The 19,071-nt window shown below is 35.5% G+C and overlaps 1 protein-coding gene across 3 annotated transcripts in view; it reads right to left on the reverse strand.

Annotated features, from left to right (window-relative positions):
• Nucleotides 1-19,071, reverse strand: part of LOC111158569 (bromodomain adjacent to zinc finger domain 1A) — a 96,915-nt gene that overhangs the window by 20,676 nt on the left and 57,168 nt on the right. For 2 of the 3 annotated variants that reach the window (XM_022520699.1, XM_022520707.1), the window contains 10 exons: nucleotides 18,832-18,931; nucleotides 17,983-18,149; nucleotides 15,604-15,699; nucleotides 14,804-14,942; nucleotides 13,375-13,521; nucleotides 8,203-8,298; nucleotides 7,850-8,074; nucleotides 6,557-6,722; nucleotides 6,185-6,298; nucleotides 3,074-3,198 (listed from right to left, as the gene is read on the reverse strand). In XM_022520699.1, the coding sequence (XP_022376407.1) occupies nucleotides 3,074-3,198; nucleotides 6,185-6,298; nucleotides 6,557-6,722; nucleotides 7,850-8,074; nucleotides 8,203-8,298; nucleotides 13,375-13,521; nucleotides 14,804-14,942; nucleotides 15,604-15,699; nucleotides 17,983-18,149; nucleotides 18,832-18,931 (1,375 nt within the window). The remainder of the gene's footprint in view (nucleotides 1-3,073; nucleotides 3,199-6,184; nucleotides 6,299-6,556; nucleotides 6,723-7,849; nucleotides 8,075-8,202; nucleotides 8,299-13,374; nucleotides 13,522-14,803; nucleotides 14,943-15,603; nucleotides 15,700-17,982; nucleotides 18,150-18,831; nucleotides 18,932-19,071) is intronic. The other variant, XM_022520691.1, reaches the window with a different exon arrangement.

The raw sequence follows: 19,071 nt of genomic DNA on the forward strand, positions 1-19,071 counted from the left end.
TTGTTTAAGCCACCCAGTCTGTGTTTTTGTTTTTTTTTATGGCAGCCTGAACAGACTAATATGCTATGCTGATAAGAAACTGGTACACTTAAATATGAGGGACACACTTTAAACTGCAATCTCCATACCGGAGAGTGAGGCCGAGTCTGTTACTCCGCAAGTTACGTTCAGTCCTTTCTCTAAGGCAGGAGTACGCAAACTAACTATTATTAAAGGGCTAGCTAGTAAATATTTTTAGGCTTTGTGGGCCATATGGTTTCTGTCACAGCTGCTCAATTGCGCCACTGTAGCATGAAAGCGCCATAGACCATATGTAAATGAACAACCGTGGCTGGGTTCAATTAAAACTATGGTCACTGAAATCCAAATTTCATATCATTTTCATATTACAAAATATCATTCTTTTCCCCCCAACTATTTAAAAATGTAAAAACCAGTTTAGCCGGATTATATAAAAACTGGCAGGGCAGATTTGGCCAATCGGCTATAGTTTACTAACCACTGATTTAAAGTAACAGAACCCCTAATGCTTAGTTGGGTACCTAGCAATTCAAAAGTAGGGCATTTCCCAACAGGAAATGTCTCCCTGGGAGGTAGAGCTATGAGAAACTTCTGATCAGAAATGGAAGTAGAGCGTTATATGTAACCTCTGGGATAAATCGTTTTGGAACATGAGGATGGCAGCAAAACCATAAGGACGGCAGTATGAACAAGGCAGAAAGAGCCTGGATTCCTGGTGGCATGCCTGGCCTTGTGTGGCGTGTTGAAGTAAACTTCTCCTGTTTCAATCACTGTCAGATTGCTTAGATGGTCGGGGAGTTATTTCTTCTCTTTTGTTTGAAAGGGTCTGTATAAGATTAGAACTATCTGCTGCTTTAAAATTTGGGAAAATTGGGGCCCTGGGTGGCTCAGTCGTTAAGTGTCTGCCTTTGGTTCAGGTCGTGATCCCAGGGTCCTGGGATTGAGCCCCACACTGGGCTCCCTACTACTCAGTGGTAAACCTGGTTCTCCCTCTCCCCACTCCCCCTGCTTCTGCTCTCTTGTTCGCTGTGTCTCTCTCTGTCAAAAAATAAATAAAATTTTTAAAAAAATAAAATAAAATTTGGGAAAATTAGGGCGCCTGGATGGCTTAGTCCATTAAGTGTCTTAGACTCAGGTCATGATAGCAGCATCCTGGGATCAAGTCCTGCATCGGGTTCCCTGCTCTGCAGGGAAGCCTGCTTCTCCCTCTGCCTCTCTCTCTGGCTCTCATGAATAAATAAATCAATCTTGAAAATTTGGGAAAATTCACCTATAAAGTTGTCTAGGACTAAAGTTTCCGCTGTAGGAAGATTTATTTTATTCAGAGTGAGAATGGTTGGAGGGGGGCAGAGCAGGGGATGGGCAGAGGGAGAGAGGGAGAAAGAATCTTAAGCAGACTCCACGGCCAATGTGGAGAGGAGCCCAACACAGGGCTTAATCTCATGACCTGAGCCAAAACCAAGAGTTGGACACTTAGCAGACCGAGCCACCCAGGCGCCCCTCTAGAAAGATTTTTTTAAAAAGATTTTTATTTATTTATTTATTTGACAGGCAGAGATCACAAGTAGGCAGAGAGGCAGAGAGAGAGAGAGAGAGAGGGAAGCAGGCCCCCCACTGAGCAGAGAGCCCTATGCGGGACTCGATCCCAGGACCCTGGGATCATGACCCAAGCTGAAGGCAGAGGCTTTAACCCATTGAACCACCAAGGCGCCCCTCTAAAAAGATTTTTAACACTGATTCAAGATCTAATGATTTAGGACCACTCACATTATACATTTTCTCATGAATCCATTTTTATAATGTGTATTTTCTAGGATTTTGTTTATTTTTTGCCTCCACTTTCAAAGTAATTGCCATAAAACTATATATGCTATCCCCTTATCTTTAAATTTCTACTTAATCTGTAGTTACACTGCTTCCCTTTTGAGTCTTCACCTTATTGTGACTCCCCTCCCAAATCAGTTTCAAGAAAGATTTGTCTAGTTTGGATTTTTTTCAAAGAAAAACTTTTGGTTTTGCTATTCTCTTCTGTTACTTTCTATTAATTTCTACTTGTACCTTTTGTTTCCCTTCATCTGGAGGGATTATTCTGTTTTCTACCTCTAACTTCTTAAATGAATGACTAGCTCAATTTGTCTTTCTTCTTTCCCAATATGTATTAAAACTAGAAATTTTCCTCTAAGCAGAGGGACTATATCCAACAAGTGTTAATGTACAATACTGATTAGTTTTTTTCAGTATAGATTAGTATTAAATATTTCCTAGTTTCCATTTATGGTTTCTACTTTGACCTATTATTTAGCAGTGTGTCTTAAAATGAATCAAATGAGGCCTTTTGGTTTGGATTTCTAAATCAATTGCATTATAATCAGAAAATGTAGCCTCAATGATACAAATTTTTTGTCTACTTATAATAACTACTTAGCAAATAATGTAGAAAAAAAGATATAAAATTACAGGCACAGAATAAAGTTAAAAATCTTCAATAGTTGTCAAATGAAGATGGTTAAAGATCCTCAGAAGTAATCTGTATCAACAACTTTAAAAAAAATATATTCCCTTTGATCCAGCAATTCATGCAATTATTCTAAGGTAGCTGATTTTCATTCTCAGCCATATGGAACCAATTATAAGCATTATTGACCTTTGTATTTCTAGCAGCTAAATGGCACCTAATGCATGCTGAGTATGCTACAGAATAAAAATTTCTATTTGGCCTAGTATAAAATAGTAAATACAAAAACTCAACAAATCCTGCTAACCAAAAGTTGAAGTTATGAGAAACTGACCTATTAAAACAATATGAATATTGTCATCCTCCCTCAAGTATGAATGACATGAGGATAAAGACTGAATGTAACTTCTAAAACCATATAAGAAAATGGTCACCATTTAAAAAACTTACCACAGCTATGAGGCGGGTATTTAAAAAGCAAATATACCTTGGAATTACAAATGAAGTAATCTAATACATATTTCAGGATAGCTGAATTATAAAGTGCCTTATAAATTAAAAACAAGCAAGCATGCCCCTAAGAAACTACTGTATTACCCCTTCTGCCTCTTTTATGTGATCCTGGGTCATCTTCATCTTCAGTGACTGTGTCTTGATCAAGTTCCTTTTGCTCTATTTCTTTGCTCTCAGTGCTAGTATCAAAATCTTCCCTTTCTTCCTCCCTTAAGGAAAAAAACAAATATTATTTTCATTAATCAACATATAATTCTATTCATGAGATATTTATTGCCTGCCTATGAAGTGCTAGCCATTATGTTTAGGAAGTAGTGGACAAAATGACATAGAGTTTATATTCTCAGAGAGAAAACAGATAATAACACAATTATAAAATTAAAATATGTAATAACTATTAAAAATGAGAAATTCAAGTTGCTATGAAAGCTTTTCAAGGATCAAGAAAACCTTGCTTGAAGAAGTGACATTTAAACTGTGAGACTAGAGAGACTGGGGAGGGGTAAGGTGGCAGGTAAGAAGAAATCTCCACTTCTAGCAGAGGGGGTAATGTGCAAAGGCTCTGAGCTGAAGAGAAAAGGAAGGAGCTTATCATTTTGAGAAAAATATAAAACAAAAAGAAGTAATCCAAGATATGGATGAGAAAAAGGCAGGGTTAGATCATACATACAAAAGGCTTTGTAGGGCATTACTTAAAAAGCAATGGGAAAAAAAAGTAGAAGAGTTTAGAAAAGTTTAGAAAAGAAATGATAGGATTGGAAAGCACTTTGGTTGCTATGTGGAAAATGATGTGGGAGATAAAGCAGATGAGGGGAGACAAGAGGCCACTGTAACAGCCCAGGTAGCTTGGTTGGGAGGTGATGGTTTGCTGAGTAGAAAATAGACAAACAGTAGAGGAGAGTAGGCTGAATGAACACATCAGATGTTTCATCTAATCCACTACACTGTCCAAATTAAAACTAAAACTGTATGAACCTTGAAATAAGTTCCACCACTTATGTTCTTTATCCAGAGGTTTGCAAACTCTAATATGTTAGGAGCCAGAGAGATAATGTAAATGAGTGAGGCTAGATGAGGATTTAAAAAAAAAAAAAAAAAAAAGAAGAAATTGTAGAATCTATAATATGCTTATTTTCCTTTTTTTCAAAATTAAAAGATCACAAGGAAAAAATCTATAACTATAGGAGGTAATGAAGAGTAACTAAACTTATTGTAGTAATTATTTCACAACATATGCATATATCAAATCATTATGTTATATACCCAAAATGATTAGTACAATGTTAGAAGTCAATTATATTTAAATAGAACCTGAAAAGGTTTATAAAATACAAAAAGAATATTGAGTTGTAACTCACATATCCTAAAATCACCATTTTAAAGTGTACAAATTCAGTGGTTTTTAGTATATTCACAAGGTTGTGCAGTCATTACCCCTATCTAATTCCAGAACAGTTTCATCATCCCAAAAGAAAACCTCTGTAGTAGCCATTAGTAGTCACTTTCCATTTCCTCTTCCCCACTACCTTGGAAACCACTCACTTACTTTTTGCTGTGGATTTGCCCATTCTGGACTTTTTATATAAATGGAATCATACAACACATGGCCTTTTGTGACTAACTTCTTTTACTCAGCATAATGTTTTCAAAGTTTATCCACACTGTAGTATGTATGAGAATTCTATTTCTTTTTATTGCTGAACAACATTGGGCTGTATGGGTATAGCACCAAAGAAATACAACCTTTTGCTTATCCATTCATCAACTGTTGGACATTTGGGTTATTACTTCTTTGGCTATTAAGAATAATGATGCTGTGAACTTTTGTATATACATTTATGGGTGAACATTTGCTCTTAATTCTCTTCAGTATTCATCTAGGAGTGAAATTGCTGGGTCATACAGTAGCAAATGGTTCAACTGTCTGAGAGACTGCCAAACTTATCCAGAGCAGCTGCACCATTTTACATCTCTACCCGCAATGCATGAGAGTTCCAATTTCTCCACATTCTCACCAATACTTCTTATTGTCCCTTAATTGGATTACAGCCATCCTACAGAATGTGAAGTAATATCTCATTGTGATTTCAATGTGCATTTCCCTAATGACTAGTGATGCTGAATGTCTTTTCAATGCTTCTTGTATATCTATTTTCTTTGGAGAGATGCCTATTAAAATCCTTTACCCATTTTTTAATTGGGTTGTTCTTTTATTGTTGACTTATAGGAATTCTTTATATATACTGGATATTAAACCGTTATTAGATACATGATTTGCAAATATTTTTTCCCATTCACTGCATTGTCTTTTTCCTTTCTTGACAGTGTTCGTTGAAGCACAAAAGTTTTTAATTTTGAAGGAACCCAATTATCTATTTTTTTTCTTTGCTTGCTTGTGCTTTAGGTATCAGATTAACTTTCCCAAGGTATCCAAATTCCATTTCTTAAAGTACTGTGGATGGGCATATAAAATACAGCTGTTACAAGTTTTTGACCTATGACTCTAAGACTAATAGGCATTTTTATGTGCAAGTTTAACTAAGAGTCAATATACGAATTTCAGAATACTGAGATTTTAAAACCTTCCTTTGCAGATTTCATAAAAGAAAAAAATTTTTGCAAAATTTGAACAGAGTTTGCCCTCTACAATATGCAAAAATTCCCACTTGTCTTCATAGCTAATTTTTGTCCCAAGTATTTTCAAATGCCACGAGTATTTAAGTCACTAAATTACTTAAGGTGCTTCCACCTTCTCCCTGTACCATCTACTAAAACCTCCAATTTCATCCCTATTCCTCAATAAAGTCAGAGGAACTTTGTGAAATACACTGTACAACTGTGATGGTGGTGGTAGTGGTGGTGGAGTGAGGGAGCTGCCACTATTAATGCTAGAAATGTACTACTGGTTAAAAATAGCCTATTGAAGGCTTTCTGGGCAATTATCATTTACAACATTAATTTTATGAGAAAATGAATTCTAGATTCCCTGAAAGTATTTTTTAACATAACACATGTATACTTGAGAACTGTATATATATGTAAATTTCATAGGTCCACTGGTATAATTATTATGTACCTATAAACAAAAAAACTAGAAAACTCGTTTTTAGAACTTCTGAAAAACATTTTAGAGGTTAAGGTGCTGATTTTTATTCTTTATGTAAAGCCCAGTGAGCACTGTAATTCAAACCATACCCAACAGATGTATCTGCGGCTGAGTTTCTCTGCTCATCTTCCTTCAGTTTCTCTTGTTTCTCTTTCATTTTTTGTTCTTGTTCCTTCAGTTTTTCTTCCTTCCTTTTACGAATTCTGAAAGTTAACATAAAATATTATAGTCTATTTGATGGAAGATAAACTTTTAACTTTTGGCATATTGTTTTAATCATAAAATTACGGAAGTGCTCTAAATGTTATCACAAATTACAGTGTAGTAATTCATTTATAACAGTTAAGCCATTGAACATCAGTGTGAGCCAGTATCGCATTACAGCCCAATGTGAAATATCATTTTAGATGCAAAGAAATAAACAGCCTTCATTAGCACAACTAACTATAATTATCTTTTACCTAGCAGCTGCTTCTTCCCTCTCTTTCCGATGTTGTTCCGCTTTTAACTCCCGGAATTCCTGCTTTGCCTGTCGTAATATATCAACATAATCTTCAATGAAATCCCTAGTAGAAACTAGGGTCAGTAGTTTCCCACAGAGAGCATGAAGTATCTTCATTTTTTCTCCTGTCAAAAATGGGTAAATAACTTCTGTATCATCAATGACAAAAAGGAATTGTTTGAGAAATCTTAATTTGTGGCTCAATGTGAAAAAGCTTAATAAAGAATAGAAAAAAGTCTCTGGACCGAACATGCCAACGGCATGTTTTCAGAAAAAGTACCTCTGAATCCAAATTAACAGATACATGACATACAAGGTATTTCAAATACAAATAATTACCATATAGACCAGTTAAACAGACATGAAAAACTTTCTAATGACAAAGAATTTTTTTCAAGTTTTAATTTTTAGGTTCACGTAGGAAGTTCAAATAAAAACTAAATTATTACCATGTGAATTAAAAAAAAGGGCAACAGGCAAATCGCTACTCTGAAAATACTGCACAAAAACACTACTATAAAGTATAATAACTATGTGAATGTTAGGAATGAAGGCACTCTACTTTTATTATATGTTCTCTTAAATAAGCATATTAAATTAAACTATATATTTGTGCATTGTAATTTTTTATCTAAAAAAGGAAGTGAAAAGTAACTTCATCTTAATTTTATATACCATTTCTCATACCTCAAACACTGTTCAAGCAAATGTTAGAATTTAGCAGCTACAGCTTAAATTTCTGATATACTGACAAATAGAAGTTCTGGCTAATTCTTACTTATCCTTCTAAATTTAGTAGATTAACCACAAATTTTTAAAGTAACAGAAAACCCACATGAAAAAGAAAAGAACATTAGAAACAGCTGATATGAATATTAAGCGTAGTCTCCACCTGGGTCACTCTTTGTATTCCAACAATTTTTTCTTAAAAGATTTTATTTATTTATTTGACAGAGCACAATTAGGCAGAGAGGCAGACAAAGGGGTAGGGGGAAGCAGGTTTCCTGCTGAGGAGGGAGCCCGATGCAGGGCTCGATCCAGGACCCTGAGATCACGACCTGAGCCAAAGGCAGAGGCTTAGCCCACTGAGCCACCCAGGCGCCCCTTCCAACAATTTTTTTTAAGGATGGTTCTCCTTCTCTTTTAAAAAGGCTATCTAAAATTTCTCAGCAGGACCTAGTTTTCTGGGCTAAAGCGACAGAGGAGGGGAGGAAGTAGGCAGATTATAGCGATTCCAACTTGCAAAGCTTACCTGGTGTCAGATCATACACTGAAGTGCTTGCCAGTTTCTTCACGAGACTGGGGTTGCTCAAACGCAGCTCCATACAGGCGTCATCTGTAGCATCAAATCCTCCTCGCTTCTGATATCTGTACTTTGCATTTGCTGATGTTACATCAGCACCTGAAGCTAAGATGTGCAGTCTGAGGATTTCAGAGAGAGTGCAGCTATCAAGATCCAAGCTTTTCAAACTGCAGCCTATAGTTGTTAAAAGACGAAGTCGTCATTTAGAATATCAGCAATAAACCCTCAGCAATGTAAAATGTACCTTTATAAAATTAAAAATAAAAAGCCAAACAACAAAAAAAAATAAAACCCACACATACCCTGGTGCAACTGCGGCCACGCAGCTGCCAGAGATGCAACTGCAGACAGTGCAGATTTTGTGGGGTCTGCATCTTCATCCAAAGCCTCTGTTAAATCTTTAAGGAAATAAATACTTTATTCTAGTGAAAATCAAAACTGGAATCTTTGGGAATAATGCCTTTCTAAAATGATGAAAGAAACAGCAAACAACTTAACATGCGGAACCTCAAAAGAACCAACGCGAGGTACAACAAGCATCATTCACATGCTGCCTAGGGTCCACCTTCAACTAGAAATCCTGAGACACGTGCTGCACACTCTTATTTCCCTAGTTAACAGAGAAGACAATTCCAAGTTACCAAGTTACAAGATGCACGTATACATTCCCCCCAAAATGGTACAGTGCACTTTTAAAAACAAATCTCCTTGCTCAATATAACTTTAGAAAAGTCTACTTTGAAAATCAGAATCTCTTTGAAGATCCCCAATCTTATATAAAATTTTTAAGATCGAATCATAACAACGTATGGGTTATAATCACAAAACCAGCACAGAAAAAGAACTAAAACAACTTTAAGGTAGAACTTCTGTCTCTTAACCACTAATTTATCCTCTTCATTTAAAGTTCCTGTTTCTACTTTGAAAACTCTCCAATCTAAGACACAACAGGAAGAGTTCCCTGCATTTTCTAAGTAAACTGCTTTAATTCTGAAAGTCATACCTGGCTTACAAACACAACTACAGAGTAAATCTACTGACACAAATTGTATAAAGCATTAGCATATGCAATTATTCCTAATTATAATACACAGATGATAAAAAAAAATTAAAGCGTCAACCATCAAAAAACTTTAAGCTCACGAGAAAACCTGTTGTTGTATCACAGAACGGTGGGCATAACTTCAGACTGAGTCGGAAAATACATATTCTAGGCTCAGCACTGCCAGTCCCCTAGTTCCTAGATGTGCAGCCTTTAGACAAATCACTTAATTGGCTTCATTCTTCTTAAAGGAGTGAGTCTCAATCAGCAGTTTTTAAATTCTTCCAACTACGTCTTAGGAATCCAATACAAAAGAGATAAAAGTTCCCTTGTTCAGTGGGATATGGAGATGATAACCCTGCCCAGACATCTTTCCAACTCTGCTGCAGGGGCCCCCAGGAATCCCTGTACAACTCACAGTACTCCATGGATTAGAGCTGGAAAATCGCTGGGCAAAACTCCATCTGTGGTTCCTTAGCCTCCTACTATGTTCCCCTTCCGAAAGTTCACAAGCTGACAAAATGAACCTCAGAGAACAGAACTACTGTCCTTAACTAAAAGGAAAAAGGCAGCTCTGGGATCATGTCTGATTACAATCATTGACAATTTCATGGCAGTTAAAGCATAAACACTACTACACGGGAGAAGTTATCTGACTGAACATTGCATATATGCAGAAGTTTTTCCTCCCAGGCCATGAATCCAGTCCAAATGACAGACATTCTCTTCCTTCTTACCAGGGAAATACTAGAGCTAAAACTTGCTCAACTTTCATTTTACATGGAAAGCCGAAGAAAATTAATAGGCACTCTAAAATTAGCAATAGTCTTAGTTACAGAACTGTAAAAGTGGACTGGCCCTCTTCCTTTGCTGCAATCACCACATTCAACCTATTTTATTTGTAGTAACTTTTAACTTCCTAGGACAAAGTTATAAAGGCCTTAGGAAATGGACAACCAACAAAATGACAGTTTACTTTTGTTTAATTGTAAACTAGCATGTTAAAATATGTGTTTTTTTTAAAAAAGATTTTATTTATTTATTTGTCAGAGGAGGGGAAGGGAGGGAAAGAGAGCACGAGCAGTAGCGTCAGGCAGAGGCAAAGGGAGAAGCAGGCTCCCCACTGAGCAGGGAGCCTGATGTGGAGCTTGATCTCAGGATCCTGGGATCATGACTTGAGCTGAAGGCAGACACTTAACCAACTGAGCCACCCAGGTGCCTCAAAATATGTATCAATTATCTACCAAATAGTACTCTCAAGAAAGTGTATTATTACTCTAGGATTTGCTTAGAGACAGTCACTTGGGTACATCATACCAAGAGAATACAGTTGCCCTTGAACAACATGTGTTTGAACCATGTGGGACCACGTATAAGTAGATCTTTTAAAAAAGACTTTTTAGGTATTTATTTAAGAGAAAGAGAGAGAAATTTAGAGAGCAAGCAGGGGGAGGGGCAGAGGGAGAAGAAGAAAGACAATCTCAAGCAGACTCCATGCTCAGCGCAGAGCACGATGGGGGTCTTGATCTCATGACCCTGAGATCATGACCTGAGCTGAAACCAGGAGTTGGAGGCTTAACTGACTGAGCCACACAGGTGTCCCTATAAGTAGGTTCTTTCTCTCTCTCTCTCTTTTTTTTTTTTTACAATATAGTACTGTAAATGTATTTTCTCTGTAACATCTTCTTTTCTCTAACATACTTTATTTTAAGAATATAGCCTATAATACATATAACATACAAAATATGTGCTATTTAACTTTTATATTATCAGTAAGGCTGCCAGTCAACAGTAGGCTGCTAACAGTTATTTTGGGGGAGTCAAAAGTTATAATTGGATTTTGGGCTGGGGGTAGGGAGGGTTGGCATTTCTTTTTTTTTTTTTTAAGATTTTATTTATTTATTTGACAGACAGAGAGATCACAAGTAGGCAGAGAGGCAGGCAGAGAGAGAGGGAGAAGCAGGCTCCCCGCCGAGCAGAGAGCCCTATGCGGGGCTCAATCCCAGGACCTTGAGATCATGACCAGAGCCGAAGGCAGAGGCTTTAACCCACTGAGCCACCCAGGTGCCCCAGGGTTAGCCTTTCTAACCCCTGTATTCTTCAAGGGTCACCTGTATGTTATGATTATCTGAAAGTTACATTTATTATCACAGAAACCTAGAAGCTACATTCTAACACTAAACAATGATATTTTAGCAAATACGTGAAACTATGCTATATAAGGATACTCCTCTATATACTTTGAAGGGCTTTTTTCATGATGTAAGACTAAAGAGAGGAACTGAAATTTTTAATGTAAGATTTAAAAAACTGTTGGTCAAAATTTCCAAGATTTGATATAAAAAAAGGGAGATCAAAGGCCAAAGAATTTATATCTTCTTGAAGATGGATAATTTTATAAGCAATGCTAGGGAAACAAATATCCAAATTTTCAAAATCTTTGCCATATTATGAGGCAATATAGCATAGCCAGTATGAGGCTCCCAAGTAGGCTGCCTGAATCTGTATCCCATCACTTTCTTATTAGCCATGTGTCTTTGGGCAAATTAATTAAACTCCTTAAGTTTAAGTTTTTTTTTGTAAGAAATGGCAGAAAATAATTATTAACAACCTACTGATGTATTATACCTATCTATACCATAAGGATGGTATGACCATTAAATGAAATAATGTATATATAGTGTCTTATGTCACTTTCTTTCAGAAAGAACTGTGGGGAAGCTTTTTTGTAATGGAGATAGGAAAACATAGGTAAAATAACCTGGGGGAATAGCCTAGGGTCCTTACTATAACTGAAATAACTGTAAAATGTAGTCGATAGGACAGGGAAGTGGAGAAGATTGGAAAAATTCCAAAGCATTTTTTCCCCTAATACTTAAATAAGTATCTTCAAAAGGAGCATTAAAACCTTTATTTAATGACCAATACTCATTTAGAGGTAGACCTTGCATTAGCATGTATAGATTAGTCCTCTATAGGATTAGAGCTATAAAAATTACAGATCAAACCAATCATGAAAGGAAAATACAATGGCAATACAAACACCAATAGTTGCATATATTTTCTTTAAACTAGCTGATTTTTCCAATATAATTTCCTTGTCACCCCACTTTTTGTCATCTGTACAAAACTACAAAATTCACCTGCTTCAAATCCTGAATTAAATATAGATTTATGTCTTATGTTAAGGTCAGAATTTGATCACCCTGTGATGTTATTGGTCATTAAGACAATCTAATGGCTATTTGCCACATTTTCTGTCTTAGATAATTAGTCTTTAGTGCTGGTACTTGTTATCTTAGAAAATCTTTAGACTTTTATAAATTGTTTTCTCTTCTATCTACCCTTTAGTAGAGTCTCATTTCATGGACTAAGTCATCTGATGACAAATGGGACAACACTGTTAAAATGACCTTGATAAGGGACCTACTATGATGCTTAGCACTCAAGCTAGAGAATATATTTAGTTTGAACTCAGGCTGTAAAATAAAAAGAAAACCAACATCAGATGCGTAGTTATTATTATCCTGTTGCTTTAGGGCCCAGGCATAAAAAAATAAGCTCACATTATCTGAGGTCAACAATACTATCTGAATGCAAGAATGTCCCATCTTTTTGTATTGAAAATGTCTCCCAAAAGTTATTTCTTATTGTGAATTTTTATGCAATATACTGAAGTATTATTTAATAAGGCTTCTAATAAGGCTTCTTCCATTTATCTCTCATGTGACAAAGTTCACGGAGAGTATAATTCAGGAAGCCAAACTGATCTCTTTTTACACATGCTTAACAATTCCTCTGATTAAGGTAAGTCCTAAACAAAATAGAGAACATACTCTGTTTTAAAAATAAAAAGGGTTTCTCCAAGAATTATTCCTATGTTAATATGTACCACACACTGACTTTAGATATTTAAGTGCATAGAATTTAAACAGCAAAATTTCTAGTTCAAACTGTTGGTAAAATAAAAAAATTAAATTTTACTTAACTCTGATCTACAAACTATCACATCTGAAATGAAATCAGCAGAGTATTTTCAATTTAAGTATTGGTAACAATAATTAAAGTATTTCCTTAGGGGGGGCAAAAAAAAAAAAAGAATCAGTGCCATTTAGCAGAATCTCTTGGAACTAGATACTGGTCAGTGATATCTATAATGCTCCTAAATCACAGGTGAAATCTAAAGGAATAAAAAGGAAGATAGATTGTGGGGGAGGGTAGATATTTTAAGGTCATCAGAAACAGGATGTATTAAAACAAAGTTTTTATAAAACAACTGATAATGTATTGTTCATATATGATTCCAGAACTGGGAGACTTGAACAGCTATATTTTATAACTGTAAAAGAGAGGTTAATTTTAAGATAACCTTCAAAGATCAGTTCCAAAGCTACAAAGCTACTATCAATCAGCAATAATACTGAGTTCTGACCTTTGGTGTCAGCATCTGTTATTTGCTCTTTGGCTACTTCCTCTTCTTCTTCAGCTATCGCCTGGAAGATGGCAGTCAGGAAGAAAAAAAGCAATTCACATAGTGGGCCTTCACTGTCATTTCCTACAAGAGCTTCCTCTAACACTTCTGTGAATAAAATGTTTAAAATGAATTTAAAGTTCTGTTCATGTACTGAAAAAACAACTCCATTGGAATAATAAACATTTTAATCAAACAGCCTATGTAATTATTTTAAGTGTCCATTTATCAAAGTAGAATATTATCCAAGGCCAAATCAAAAAACAATTTATAATGATTACAATAAAATATAATAAAATCATAAGCCAAAATCACTACATTCAGGAAAGTCAAATTAGCCTCAGCAGATCAATACCATGTTTCATTTTAAGTTTAAATTTCAGGTACAAATTAAGGCACGTATTAAAAATTATCATTTTATTCTAATTTGAATAACAACTCAAAGATTTGTTATTGTTGCCCCACTGTTCTTAAGAGCTATGTGAGACATTACTGTTAACAAAGTAGTGCAGACGAGAGGTAATCATTAGTATCAGGGATAATCTTAATATTGTATCCAAGTCATAAATGTTATCTAATTTATCTTACCTAAACCAGCATTGTTTAGACCTTCTTGATCTGCAAGGCACAATGATTCATGCCTCACCCAGTTCATAGAGAAACTGAGGGAATGTGAAGTGAAAGCCCTCCTGAAGAATATACTTTTATTAAAATAACAGTAGTGTCATAATTCTGTCTTTGAGGGTTTTTATTTTGATTTTAAGAAAATTATTTTGCTACTTAACAATTAAAAATCCAAAATGAGACCCAAAGCCCTTCTCAATTAATGTAGTTCTTATAATGTTTGTACAAAGTACAAGTACAGAGTCAATACAGAATGACAAATTAAGGTAGGCAGTAACTTGTCTCTAAATACAGCTGATGTCAATTCCTTCCTTCCCTGCACTTAACGTAAACCATGACAACGTCAAGAAGAGGAATCTATTCCTTCACTCCCTTAAATCCCAGCAGGCCTGACCAATGGAATATGACAGAAATAAGGCTTGCCAGTTCCAACCCTAGACTTAAAGAAGGCTGGCATTTCTGTTCTCTTCCTTCTTGGAGCCCTTAGCTGCCACATTACAAGTTAAGGCTACCCTGATGGAGTGGGATGCCATATGGACGAGCACTGAAGCACCAGGCCTATGTGTGAGGAAGCCATCTTGAACATGCAGTCAGGTAAGCCTTCAGATGACTCCAGACCCAGCCCACTTTCTGTTACCACATGAGAGACTCCAAGAAACGGGTGGACAGAGAGGTCCAGTGACTCTACAGAACTCTGAGAGATATTAATTTTTTATTTTAAACCACTAATATTAGGGTGAACTATTAACACAGCAATAGCACTTGCCTAGGGTTACTCCCTCAGGAAACTCATCTTGAAGATCAAAAAGTTCCCCAAAAGCATTAAGAAACTCCAGAACCATCAGAGCATCACCAAAGATTTCAGGAGGTAGTCTAGTCTTCACTGGAGTTGGTTCTGGAAGTTCCTGAAAGATTAAACAATTTATATAACTATTTGAGTGAAGTGGAGAAAACCGTAAAAGGTAGATATATACTCTTTGCTGAATAAGATTTCAGGTAGACTAGTGGTTTGTAACCCTGGATGTTTATCACAATCACCTTTGGAACTTTAAAAATTATAGATGTCTTGGCCTTATTCCAGCTTTAGTAATTACAATCACTAGGGACTTTTTAAAAATCAAGCTAAGAACAACTTTGAGCTGACGTATACTTCTGACTACATTTTCTAGTTAAGAGAGACTTTTAACCTAGATGCTGAGATCAAGGCATTATTAGCCACATCAATATTATCCTCAATGCAGGATCTTCTTAGGATATGGAATAGAATTAATCCACCATCTACTGAACTTGGAATTGGTTCCTTACAAACTGAGATGCATGATAATACTGGATTATTAACAACCATACAAATGACAAATTATGTCTGCAGAATGAAAATCATTTTTGAAGTCTGTTATAAAACACTAACAGTGCTGCTTTGGGACTCTAACTATAGCATCTACTTAATTGACTATTTCCTCTCAGTTCAATATGATCCCGCTGTTAAAAAGAAAGAAGAATTTAATTAGCAAAGCCACATAAGGCACGTAGAGCATAGGTGTGAAATGTCACATAACATAGTTATACCTTAAGATCATCACATTCCATATCTTCTCTAGGTTTACTCCACTGTTTTAAGTATTCCATATATTTTCGCTTTTCTTCCCGTAATTTTTCTCTTTCCTAAAACAAAAGGTTAATAAAAATTTTTATAAGAATTTTGTAAGGCAGCATCAGCATCACCTGGGAACTTGTAAGAATTACAATATTTGGGCCCTAACCCGGACCTACTGAACAAGGAACTTGGTTTGAGACCCAGGAGTTGATGTTTTAGTAAGTCCTTCCAGTGATTTTGATGCATACTCAAGTTTTAGAACTACTGATTTAGAACTACTGATACAATGCCTGTCTAACACAACTGCTACAAAGATGGAAAAGGTCTCATACATAGTAGCCCGTGGATAAATACTAATTCAATCTGACCCTGCCTACAGGGGCTCTCCCATTTCAAATCAATTAAATCCTGACAAAGTAATGTAACAAATTATTAGAGTACCTAAAATAAAACCTCGCCCCATATTTGTAGTATAGTTGTTATTTTCAAAATTCATTTAAGTCTAGCAGCCTAAGGATAGAGGGACCAGGAAGTAAAAGCAGTATCAGAACACAGTTGATAGATTTCTTTTTCTTTCCATCCAGGCCACTTTTCTTGCTCTCTTGGTCTTTTGATAGATACACTTATTTCTTGGTTCTTGTATTTGACACTGGAAGATAAATAATGACCCTAAAAAGTCTCCAATAAAGCAGAGTGTAAAGGAAATGTTTTAAATTGATTACAATTTATAATTACTTTCCAATAAATGTTTAACATATGTTAATATTATTCTCTTCCTTTGAAATTTAGGACCACTGGAGGTAACAGATGGGCACTTATCAAATTTTCAACATAAAAAGATAGTTACAGAACTAATTCTGCTATAGTAAGTCTTCTCCTCCCTGCCCCAAATAATTCTTGTAGCGTGTAGTAAGATGGGTATTCTCATTCACTGTTAAGAGTGAAAATAAGCACATTTAGCAAACACATACCTATGTACATTTTAAAAAATGTTCCTAGCCTTTGACCTATTATTTTACTTCCTACAAATTTATCCAGGGATATCATCTAAAAACATTAAAAACTTTTATTCATAAATTTGAACAGGGTATCATCATTTATGAGCAAAAAATTATAAAGCACTTTACTTGTATCTATTTGATTAACTATTACGCAGTCACTAAAAGTCCCACCTTACTTAGTTTACTTAATAACATGAAGGGATTGCATGGAGCACTGGGAGTGATGCATAAACAATGAATCTTGGAACACTGAAAAAATAAAGTTAAAAAAAAAGAGGAAAAAAATAACATGAAGGGATATTTCAATAATGTTAAAACAAAAAAATTTACAAAATTATAAATCCTGCATTTCTTTTTTTAAGGCCCAGAATTAAGATTAAATATAAACTGAAGTGCTAAAAAAAATGCTATCTTTAAGGGCACCTGGGTGGTGCATCTGGTTAATCATCTGACTCAGTTTTGGCTCAGGTCATGATCACAGGGTTCTGGGAACAAGGCCTGTGTTGGGTTCCACACTCAGCAGGGAGTCTGCTTGAGATTCTCTCTCTCTCTCTCTCTCTGCTCCTTCTGTTCATGCTCTCTCTCCTTTTCAAATAAATAAATAAAATCTTTTAAAAAATGCTATCTCTAAATGTTAACACATGTAGGTTACAAGTGGTTTTCTTGTCCTCTACATTTTCTGGAGTGTATACATATTAGAGACCTCCAGCCCCAGCCCAATGGCCTATTTGAAATAGTTCAAGAAACTACAGGCAATTTAAACGAGCACAGGGTGTAACAGGATCAGCTAGGGCTGCTTGCAAATATCTGGGAAAACCAAGGACACTTCCTGACTCTGGAGGAAACTACCTACAGAATTCTCTAAGAAATACCTACCACTCAAGACTGTAATAAAAGATTTGCTGAAAAACCCATTTTTACAGATACTTTTTCCTTCAAGGAGAATAAGAACACTAATAATTCTTGTTATTTGTAGATTTTATTGTATTTTTCCAATTATAGATTTTACAAGTTTTATGCATATCATCTTCCCTAAATTTGGAAGTCTAAATAATGAAGAAAATCAACTTCAGAATTGTACTTAAGAGGCTTTGGGGTATAAAGACAGATATGTGTACACACACACACACACACACACACACACACGTTGAACCTTAAATTATTAAATTTTTTTTAATTATTAAATTTTCCAGGGCAAAAGAGAGATAAAGCAATTACTGTTTATCAGCAGTCTATGCACAACTAGAAATACGAATCAAAGTGTAAAAGCATTTGAAAATTAACCATGAATTTATGTAAAACCCACTACTTATTATATAGAGAGTATAGCTAATATACTTGAATGAATACCTTTTCTCTTTCTATTTTAAGTCTCTCTTTTTCCTCTTTTTTCTTCAGTCTCTCCTCTTCAACAATTTTCTTTAATTCTTCCTTCTTTTTCTCTTTATCTTCCTTTTCTTTTTTCTTTGCTTCTAGGGCATCTGCTTTTTCTCTTTTTAATTTAGCCTTTTCAAAAGCTGTGGAGAAGGTCAAAGTTAGAACTGTTCACAGACAGAAAACATTTTTTAAAGTAACAAAAGAATCCCTAAAATAATTTATGGTTAAATGTGATCAGTAGAGACTCACGGGGGTTGTAAATTGCTGGAGGGAGCCAGCAGGTGATTAAAATGGGAAAGCGAGTTGGCTGGGTTTAAGACAAACTACTACACTGGGACAAACCTGTACCTGCCTTTCAAAGCCCTGTTACTACTCCAAGTGCGGTCCTAAGATCAGCAGCAAAATATCACCTTGTTAGAAATGCAGAATCTCTTCTCCCACCCAGACCTACTAATTTAGAATCTTCATAAGATTCCCAAATGATTCATATGTATAGTCAAATCTGAAATGCAATGTTTTATAAAGCTGTGTGAATCAAGCAAATGGCTCCAAAGAGTCTGTAAGCCCTAGAAACTCCAACATGTGCGTAATCTAGCATTAGGTTGGTTTAACAGGGGATACCTGGAGATACTGTTTTAAGAGATGAACACAGGTCTCATTTATCATAAAAATCTACAGATACCTGAGGGGAGAAAACTATGCTAAAAAAAAAACAAACAAACCCAAATAAAAGAAATATGCCATTTCAGAAACACCCCCCATCAAGCACAGAGAAATATTCTTTCCTATACAAATAGTTTTTGGAGAGAATGTTAAACTCACCCAGTGACTTCATTTCTTCTTGTTTCAAAAGTTTGTCTCTTTCTTTAGTAGCTTTGTTTCTATAACCTGCAATAGTCTGTTTATTAGCAACGCTGTCCTCCTAAAAAAACAAACCAAGAAACTAAAGTTGTAGACCAGCAAAACTTTTACAAACTGATGGTCTGGCCTTGTTCTTACAGTAATAAAAATTTTAAACTCTCATCAGGTTAAACTCTCATCTTACTATAATAAGATTTTATT

This window comes from Enhydra lutris, unplaced genomic scaffold, assembly GCF_002288905.1.
Source record: "Enhydra lutris kenyoni isolate GAN:26980312 unplaced genomic scaffold, ASM228890v2 scaffoldscaffold4, whole genome shotgun sequence".
Classification (NCBI taxonomy): Eukaryota; Metazoa; Chordata; class Mammalia; order Carnivora; family Mustelidae; genus Enhydra; species Enhydra lutris.